This window comes from Zingiber officinale, chromosome 5A, assembly GCF_018446385.1.
Source record: "Zingiber officinale cultivar Zhangliang chromosome 5A, Zo_v1.1, whole genome shotgun sequence".
NCBI classification, from domain to species: Eukaryota; Viridiplantae; Streptophyta; class Magnoliopsida; order Zingiberales; family Zingiberaceae; genus Zingiber; species Zingiber officinale.
In genome coordinates, this window is record NC_055994.1 from 125,158,478 (window position 1) to 125,168,675 (window position 10,198).

The 10,198-nt window shown below is 36.3% G+C and overlaps 1 protein-coding gene and 1 long non-coding RNA gene across 2 annotated transcripts; both read left to right on the forward strand.

Annotated features, from left to right (window-relative positions):
• Window positions 1-2,983: 2,983 nt before the first annotated feature.
• LOC121983203 (probable mannitol dehydrogenase) lies at window positions 2,984-5,338 on the forward strand. Its single transcript, XM_042536159.1, has 4 exons — window positions 2,984-3,872; window positions 3,970-4,038; window positions 5,042-5,083; window positions 5,197-5,338. The coding sequence occupies exons 1-3, from the start codon at window positions 3,287-3,289 to the stop codon at window positions 5,053-5,055; spliced, it is 669 nt and encodes a 222-aa protein (XP_042392093.1). The 5' UTR covers window positions 2,984-3,286; the 3' UTR covers window positions 5,056-5,083; window positions 5,197-5,338.
• A 1,746-nt stretch (window positions 5,339-7,084) lies between these two features.
• LOC121983204 lies at window positions 7,085-8,576 on the forward strand. The gene is made up of 3 exons (XR_006112424.1): window positions 7,085-7,747; window positions 7,886-7,971; window positions 8,130-8,576. It is a non-coding gene; the product is annotated as an uncharacterized LOC121983204 (long non-coding RNA).
• Window positions 8,577-10,198: the final 1,622 nt, after the last annotated feature.

Consider the following 10,198-nt stretch of genomic DNA (forward strand, 5'->3'; position numbering starts at 1 on the left):
ATTTGGTAAGACTATTAGAGCTGAATCATCATTGTAATTAATTCATTTGGATATTTATGGCCCAATGAATATGAAAGGTTGAAATGAAAGTTCTTATTTCATTACATTTATTGACGATTTCACATGTTTTGGTCATGTGAATTTGATTTCTCACGAATCTGAAGCATTAGATTGTTTCAATCGTTACTTAAATGAAATTAAAAATCAATTGGAATGTAAGGTTAAAATCTTGTGCACTGACTATGAAGGTGAATATTGTTAGGGATGGAAGGTTGCAAACATAGTCCCACATTGAAAACACATGGAAAAGATCATGGATTTATAAGAGAAAAGATATTTCCATTGACATGAGGCCTTTTGAGTAGAGCCCAAGAGCAAAACCATGAGGGCTTAAGCCCAAAGTGGGTAATATCATATCATTGTGGAGATATCTAAATTCTTTTTGATCCTACAATTGGTATCAGAGCCCGGACTGCCAGAAGGTTTAACCACCGACTGTGCACAAGAGCTATGGTCTAATTAAGCCATGTGGGTACAATATTGACCTCGAACAAAGAAAGTGAGGGCTCCTATGTTCAGATCAAGAGGACTAGACACCAGGCAGGAAGTCCTAGTTGCGACTAGGCAAGGAAGTCCTTGTAGGTCAGGTGGACCGAGGGACAGGAAGACCTGGTGGGTCGAGGATCGGACGTGGAAAGCCTATGGTCCTTTGTTTGAGAGGGGGGATTATTGGGGTTGCAAGGTTGCAAACATAGTCCCATATTGAAAACAAATGGGAAAGATCATGGGCTTATAAGAGAAAAGATATCTCCATTGGTATGAGACATTTTGGGTAGAGCCCAAGGGCAAAATCATGAGGGCTTAGGCCCAAAGTGGACAATATCATATCATTGTGGAGATATCCAAATTCTTTTTGATCCTACAAATATTTGTCTGATCAGTTTAAGACAATGTATAATAATAAAGGGATTATTAGACATCTAACTATCCCTGGAACTGCACAACAAAATGGTGTTATTGAAAAAAGAAATATGACTCTTTTTGAAATAAGTTAGCTCTATGACGGCGTAGGCTAAATTACTGATCTCCTGTTAGGGAGATGTATTATTAGTTACGACCTATATGCTTAACAAAGTGCCTTTAAAGGCAGTTTCATCTATCTCATATAAAAGTTGGACAGACAGAAAACTGGATTTGAGTAATCTGAGACCTTAGGGGTCAGCTGCCTACGTTCATAATAAGATTCACGAATATAGAAAATTATGACCCAGAGATAAGAAGTGTATCTTTATAAGGTATTCTAAAACTTCTAAGGGTTATGTCTCCATTGGTGAGTGACAAGATGGAACCATCTGTGAAATAGAGTCAAGAGATGCTACTTTTCTTGAAACTGAGTCCTAACATGAGATAAAGTAGATAAGAAAATTCCTCTATTTGTGATAAAGGAGAAGGATAATGTTCCTTTATCGACAAATCAGGTATTACGAGAGATGCCTAATTCTAGTCAACTGAGTGGGAGTGATTTGTCACTGAATGAGTCAGATCTCAACAGAGATACCTACGAAGAAGTAGTCGTCAAATTATTCCTCGAAAAAGGTTGACATTGAGAGTGAGGCATTGATGATTTTGCCAGTTGACAATGAGGAACCTCGAATAGTTGAGGAAACTTTGAGAAGTTCAATAAGTGAAAAATAGAAAATTGCAATGGATAAGGAAATGGAGTCTATGAGAAAGAATCAAGTTTAGGATTTAGTCAATCTTTCTCTGGGCCGAAGGGCTATTGGGAATAAGTGGGTTCTCAAAATTAAGAGGAAAGCAAATGGATTGATTACTCGATACAAGACTCATTTAGTTGCAAAAAGATATACCCAAATAGAGGGTATTGATTTAGAAGAAATATTTTTTTCCAATTGTGAAGTTTGTGTCAATATGTGTCATCCTAGCTGTAGTAGCACAATTTGACATAGAATTACATCAGATGGATGTAAAAATAACTTTCTTTAATGATAACCTTGACGAGGAAATATATATGACATACAAGAAGGTTACATTGCTAAAAGCTAAGAGAATAGAGTATGTAGACTTAAGAAGTCTATATATAGGGTAAAGTAAGCGTCAAGACACTACAAGAAAAACCCTCATAGACATCGCTGGAACAACAACGGTTTTAAAAAAAAACCGATGTCTTTGAATATTTTACACCGGTTTTTCCAAAAACTGGTGTCTATGAGCGCAGATTTTCGCTCATAGACATCAGTTTTTTATGCGATGTCTATGAGCGCCTTTTTTTCATTAATAGACACCGATTTTAACAGCAGTTTTTAAAACCCGGTGTTAATGAACCAAAATAAAATAATTTAATTTTTCCACCAATACTTAGCCAAAATTTGAACACTTCACTCTTCCCTCCAAACCTAAATCTAGAGCATCGTCCACCGTATACACTTCACTCTTCCCTCCAACACTTCACTCTTCACTCAGCCTCACCTCCCTCTTCTCCTCTCCAAGTTCTCTGCAGAGACAGATCTGAGAGATCCCGAGATCCAGTCGTTGTCAGATCTTCCTGTCGATGAGGTAAACTTCCTTCCTCGACCCAGGATCTAGGCGATTTCTTCACCGCAATGTACCTCTCTTGCATTTTTCTTTAAGATCCAAGGACCTACGATTCTGGATCTGCTATTTTTATCTTCAGATTCTTGCTTAAAGTTACTGTGTTTGAGTTTTTTTCCCATTATCTTGTTAGTCCAACGGTGCCTCAGATCGAGCTGCCTTTCCGATCTTGTTGCTCCGTCTGATAATTTTTCTTTTCTACTTCCAGATCTATACGATTTCTCTGCTGTATTTAATTTAATTTCTCCTCAGATCCATCTTGTTTTCTTCGAAGAATTTGCTTTTTTCCATTTAGGGTTTACTACTTATTGACTCGTAGCTGAATGACATGAGAAGTCAACGTACTTGTGTGTGCAAATATATTCTTCCGAAAGATGATCGGACGATTGCCTGAGAAGTGGTCGTCGAAATGCTTGACAGGAAAAATGGGGAGAATGATGTGACCATCAAGATCTTGTACTGCGGAATCTGCCACTCCGACCTCCACTCCGTCAAGAACGGGTGGCAAAACTCCGTCTACCCGATCGTGCCTGGGTAATTTTAGTTATGCATCAATATCTTGGACTCCCTCTGTTTTCGTTTTGATTAACGTCTGGCAGAATTTGTCGGCGTTGTCACCGAGGTGGGAGGCAAGGTGGGCAGGTTCAAGTTGGGCGATCACGCCGGCGTCGGCTGCATGGTCAACTCCTGCCGCAGCTGCCACGAGTGCGCGCGGCACCACAAGAACTACTGCCCCGGCATGATCGTGACCTGCAACGCCACCGACGTCGATGGCATCATCACCTACGGCGGCTACTCCGACTCCATCGTGGTGGAGGAGCACTTCGCGGTGAAGTTCCTAGCGGGCATGCCGCTCGACCGCAGCGCTCCTCTGCTCTGCGCCGGCATCACGGTCTACAGCCCCATGAAGCGCTTCGGGTTAGATGTCCCCGGGAAGCATATCAGAGTGGTGGGCCTCGGTGGGCTCGGCCACGTTGCCGTCAAGTTCGGAAAGGCCTTTGGCGCGAAGGTGACGGTGATCAGCACGTCGCCGAGCAAAAGGAAGGAGGTTGCCGAGCGACTGGGCGCCGACGCTTTCCTGGTCAGCAAAGACCCAGATAAGATGAAGGCCGCTTGGGGGACCATGGACGGCATAATCAACACTGTCTCAGCAGCTCATGATGTAACTCCATGGTTGTTTCTTCTCAAAACTTCTGGACAAATTATCATGGTTGGTGCACCATTGAATCCATTAGAGATCTATGCTTTCCCCTTACTTTTAGGTAATATTAATTAATCACAAATGCCATCACACAACAATATATATTTGTTATGATCATTATTTCTGATGGCATTGGTGTTTAATTTGATGAAGTTCAGGTGGGAAATCTATCCTAGGGAGTATAATTGGTGGGATGAAGGAGACTCAGGAGATGATAGATTTTGCAGGTCTGGTAGCTGAATGACATGATCTAGCCTTAATTTACATGATGCACAGTGTTTATGCTAAGTCATAGTTCAAATGACTTCATCTTGATTCGTTTTAGAAATTTGTAGACAATCTTAGCAACTCAGCTAAATATTTATGAGTCTAAAATTTCACTCAATTGCAAGAAGTGGGTGTATTGTTTGGGAAGAGTTCAACATTTTTAGGCATCCATTTGTCATTAAATTCACCACTGTTCCTTGTGTGTTCATTGATTTGTTATAAGCATGTCAACCTTCTTTTTTATGATGACAAAACACAAGTTATGACATATTATAAATTGCTCGACCAGCTTATTCTATTTTTGGCATGTTTCTGGAATGAGTTAGCTGTATTATGTCATTTCATGTTATGCTAATGGGTCCGAAAACTTTAAATACCATCTATTCTCAATTATGAGAATGTAAATTCTGCATATTTAATAAATATTTCATGTTCACTTTTTAATATTTAATTATTTGCAAATTTTTGTCAGGTGTTTTTTGTTCTGTACTAATAGATAGCATTATCCGAGTTCAGACCCATTAATGAAAGTCCATAATCTAATTTGCACGCATGACTTGAATCATTGGAATAGTAATCATTATCTATAGCATTTGACTTTAGTCTCCTTTCTGTTTGTTTAAGTTTATGCACTTGTACCAATAATAATATTGTTGTTCAGTGCAAAGCAGAATATTACAGTCTATGCTTGCGATTGTAGTGAAGAGGTCCTTAGAAAAGCAGAAGAGATGATAGCCACCGGAAGTGTTATTTCTCTAGTGCCTCGGTTCTTCACTTTCTTGCTTGATGTCTCTGTAAATTATTTCCCTGATTGGTTATTCTGCATTTCTTGTAGAAGATAGTGTGAATAAATTATTTTATATATTCTAAGAAAAATCATAATAATCTACTATACATCATGCATCACTATATTTAGCTTCTTTCAAATCAGTTGCCTTATAACAGATTATTTCAAATGTGCAGATCAAAGAAGCTGAGCAAACAAGTAAAAATTATCAGCAAAAGGTTACTTTTCTCATTTTCAATCTCTATTTGAGTAGAATTTACAGCATCTTTAATTTCCCTTAAGTAAGCAACAATCTGTTTTATATCCATATTGACTATTTTATTCTATTCAGGTAAGAGAACTGGAGAATTAATTAAATGGTGAGAGGACAACCAAGAAGGATGTTGCAAAGTTCCCAAAGCCTCCAGTGGCTCCTTTAAGATGGAGGCCTCCTTTACAAAGAATCACCAATCAGTTGTCACCCTCAGGACATCAAACAAGCAGAGGTGCCCATCTAGTAATAGATAAAGAGAATTGTCTATTAACAAATAAAATTACTGGGGAAGATTTAGTTAAATCTCTGCACAGAGCAAGAAGGATAACGTTGGCACTAGTAAGAAGAATATTTGTGTACTATCTATTACTTTTTGATGTTGTAAGAAGAATAGTTATGTGTAATTTGTGGATACTAACTTGATGTGCACAATATCTATTATATTTTTATGTTGTAAGAAGAATATTTATGTGTTGGTTATATGGATATTGACTTGATGTGTTTAGATACATCGGTGCATTTTTATTTGTGATTTTCTTAGTGAATTAATAATATTAACTTAATTGTATGATTTGCTTGGTGATAATATTGGTTTTTCACTATTTCGGAAATCAAATTTGTGTCGTTAAACAATACTGATATTACATCGGTTTTCCACCGCTGCAAAATCGGTGTCATTAACTAATATTACATCGGTCGTATACCGCTGCCAAAACTGGCATTATTAACATATAATATCACATCAGATTTACACCCGATGTCGTTAAGTGATAGTACACCGATTTTAACCCGATGTCTAAAATGACAGACCTTTTACATCGGCTTCATAGATATCGGTCGAAAATGTAATAGACATCGGTGGAAAATCGATGTCTATGAGGGTTTTGTTGTAGTGAGACAATGGAACATAAAGATTCAATGAAATCATTTTTTGTCTTATGGTTTTGAAATGATCAATGAGGATCATTGTGCTTACCTAAGAAAGGAAAAAAGAAAGTTTATCATTTTATCATTATATGTTGATAATATGCTAATAGCTAGAAGTAACATAAAGTGTATGATAGAAGTCAAATCGTAGCTTTCCACTACAAGAAAATCCTCATTCAACAACACTCAAACGACAACGGTTTTATACCAAATTGTTATCTTTTTACCTTTTAACAATGGTTTTAACAAAAACCGTTGTCTTTTAATAGTTATTTTGGCCTACGACAACGGTTTTTAAAAACCGTTGTCTATTTTGCGGCTACGACAACGGTTTTTAAAGGATACGACAATAGCTTTTGAAAATTGTTGTCTATGTGTGCTTTTTTAAGGATTACGAGAATGGATTTTGAAAACCATTGTCTATTAAGTGTTGTTGAATGTCGTTGTTTTTTTTCCTTCGTTGTTTTTCCCCTTCGCCATATTTTGCCACTGCGTTTTTTCTTTCCCTCTCCCTGAAATTTTTTGCCGCCTTGTTTTTCTTTCTTTATCTCTTCACACTGGTGAACCTCATCTACGAACCCCTCCTCGCCTTCTCTTCTGATCCTCTTCGCTTTCGCCTCCGCATCCCATTGATCGATCGCTCCTCCTCTCCTACGCCGTAGAACCCTAATCTCAAGGCAAAGTTTACGATTTCTCATTATTTATGTGATTTTTTTGTATGTGTCTGTGTGTTTATTTTTTTACTTTTCTGGATAGATCTTATTATCTTTGCTACAGATCTCGCCATGAAGAGGGGGAAATCGAAGACTGATGCTCCCAAGAAGGCTATCATCACAGTGTTAAACTTCAACTTGAAAGATGAGAGAAACAAGCAGAATGAAAGAGAAGACGGGGATTGACACTTGTGTAGGGTTTGTTGTGGTTAAGATTGTTTAAAAATTGTTGTCATCAAGCGTCCAGTAAGCTCTTTCAAACTTCAGAATATAAAGATAGATTCGATCAATTACTTTACTCTATTATGAACAATCTCACTATTTTAATGACTTATGGTTTCCTGTACTTTTGAAGTTTGGACTTCTGACAGCTTCAAACTCGTATATGAAACTTAGAAACCTATTCTATATTTTGGTTATCAATTATTGATGTTGGTGTTGTTGTTATTCTGTCAAGCTAACTTCATACTATAAGGCAAAATTCATCAACTATTTTCCCTCCATGGGCACATTGATTTGGAGGAAGTTGAATTTTATTTCTTTCTAATTAACCATGGCTGTGAACCTATCCTCTGGTTCTCCTTACAATTTTTTTTTTCCTTTTTCTGTTTATTCTATGAGAACATTTTGTTTACTATACTGATTGGTCTAAGATTCCTTCATTAGTTTGTCTAGATTGAGAAGACTATACTCTTCTTTCTGGAGCAACAAGGAATTATTGCACACAGGATTCAAGAGTTGGGAGAGGAGCGTACTATACTTCTTGAGCATCCAGAGATATCTAAGCTATATCTAATTTGCAACAAGCATATATTGAAGTTGGACATGATCTTTTAAAGCTTCTCAGATTTGTAGATATGAATGCTACTGGGATTCGTAAAATTTTGAAAAAATTTGATAAATGATTTGGCTACAAGTTCACTGATTACTATCTAAGTACTAGATCAAATCATCCTTATTCTCAGATACAACAAGTATTTAAGCATGTGGTAATATCTTTGCCTTTTTTCAACATTGTCCTTCCAATCATCCTTCTTAATTCTTGGTATATATCTTGCTTTTGCTCGTGGTAATTATTATTAAAAGGCTACATATTTTGAATAAATAGGGTATTGCATCTGTTGTAGGAGCCTTGTCTCGCAATCTTGTTGAGCTTCAAGAACACCAAGGAAGTTATCTCTCTCTTTATGATCAACCCTCAACAACTATTGTGGTATGATATATTTTTGTTAATTGAGTGTCAATGCAATACCGATTTTGTTTCAGCCATACATATGTGTGTGTGTTTATATATTTTTGTAATAAACTATCTTATCAATATTTGATATTTTTAGACCTTTATTTATTTTTAAATTTTTCTGGCATCATCAGGTGCAAGACCCTGTCATTTGCTTAATACAAGCATCAGTGGAAAAATTGACTTGCTCAACAAATTTCTTGAAATTCTTGGGACAACATGCACTTATCCAAGAAGCTGAGGAACATGTTGATGAGAGAAGATATCACTTTGTGTCACTTCTTTTGAACTTGGTTAATACTTTTCTTTATATGGTCAACACTTATATCATTGTGCCAACTGCTGATGACTACTCGATGAGCCTTGGAGCTGCTGCAACAGTTTCTGGGATCATTATTGGTTCTATGGCTGTAGCACAAGTGTTCTCTTCAGTTTATTTTAGTGCATGGTCTAACAAGTCATACTTCAGACCTCTGGTATTTAGCAGCATCGTACTCTTTTTGGGCAACGTTCTCTATGCATTGGCCTATGATCTCAACTCCTTGACAATTCTTCTCATAGGTCGACTTATGTGTGGGATGTGTGGGTAAGTGAATTGTTTGTTCTATTTCACTTTTATGACTATCCTATGGATCCAGTACTTACCATTTCACCATTAGAGTAACTTACTCCCTCGTGGTTTGTTAGGTGTTATTTGTGATTGATTATTGAAATTCTGTCATCATTTAGCAAAGTCCTGCCTTAGAGGATGGGCATTGGTGATTGACATTTCATTCTATTTCTAAAACCAATATAGAGAGTTGTGTCAGACAAAAATAATATGATGAATTTGTCTATCTTGTATAAAGTTTCTTTTGTTTCTAGTTTCTCCCTTGGCACCAGTAAGGTTCAGTAACATTGATTATGGAATAATGATGTGAATTCATACATTATTTTATGCTTTTAGACTACTTTTTGTAAGCAAACTAACTAACAAACTCGTGATATTAAAAGTCCAAACTACTACAGGTCCACAGTCACTTTCTAGGATTAGAATTGAATGAGCATAGGCTATGTCTAAACTAGACTCCTTGAAGAAAGTGATCCTGCCACTGTTGATCTACCTCTTTACCATTCTGTACAAATGGAGTATATTTTCTTTTGTCTTCTTTTGCGATCTGCTCCTACAACCTTCTACTCTAATAGATTCTCAACTTTTCAATATATAGAATCTCCAGATAAACATGTGAAGTATTAAGCAATATATTGAATTCAATGAAATTTGAAGTTAGGCATTTGTGAAAGTCTAATTTCTTTGAGAGTTATCATAATTTAACTTGTTTAAATTTCATATATTTAAAGAGACTTAGTATTTATGTTCCAAATTCCTTCTCTTGTATTTCTTGTTTGTTGGAGTGGAGTCGGATTGATGCACTGTCCATGGGTTTAAGGTCACATGTTTAGATCAAATATTGTTGAACCTAGTGCGCATCCAAAACTGGTGTGTACCCAATTTGATATGATCTTCAGATAACTTGGTCTAGTGAAACTGAAAGTTGGTCTCAATTATGGTATGTCGTAATACAAGAGCTGAAATGTCGCTTAAATCTCATTGCACTGTGAAAGAGGGAATTAAAAAGGAAATCTGTTTCGATTTCAGTGGTCATATATAGAATTCTGGACAAGATTATATCAAAAGCAAAAATATTATATTAGTTATATATACTCCCAAGAAGGCTGATTATCAAAAATTTACATTTCCAACTTCATATAGCATTAGTAGGCATTGAAATTGAGAATAAGAAAATATAAGTAGATAAACAGCTAGGCTTGTTTTTCTTTAAATTGTTAATTTCCTTATCTTGAGTCCAATTACTCTCAACTCCCTAAACTAAATCAAGTAAATGACAAGAAGTTTTATTATTTTCTTAATATTGTCTATTTGTCATATGTTAGTAAATTGAGGACTCGCAATGTGGATACAAAAGGTTTTTTTATTAATTATCATGTTGTGCACATACTTTTAATCTCATGTTCATTTAAATATGGTATTAGGTGTTATGGATGAATTGTTTAAGGTTCTTGAAAACCTATAATATAACATCTTGGGCACAAGATGCACTTATTCCATGTAAAATAAATGGTGGACGCTGAAAATTTCAGTGTTTTTCTATGGGATCATATTCAAGTTTTCAAATTTACTTGTTCCAGATATAAATACTAT

What these genes read in the sequence shown, in the direction of transcription:
- LOC121983203 (XM_042536159.1), top strand. Translation starts at nt 3,287, where the DNA reads ATGGTCAACTCCTGCCGCAGCTGCCACGAGTGCGCGCGGCACCACAAG. An exon ending in TGCTTTCCCCTTACTTTTAG is followed by an intron (nt 3,873 to 3,969) that starts GTAATATTAATT and finishes GATGAAGTTCAG; the next exon opens with GTGGGAAATCTATCCTAGGG.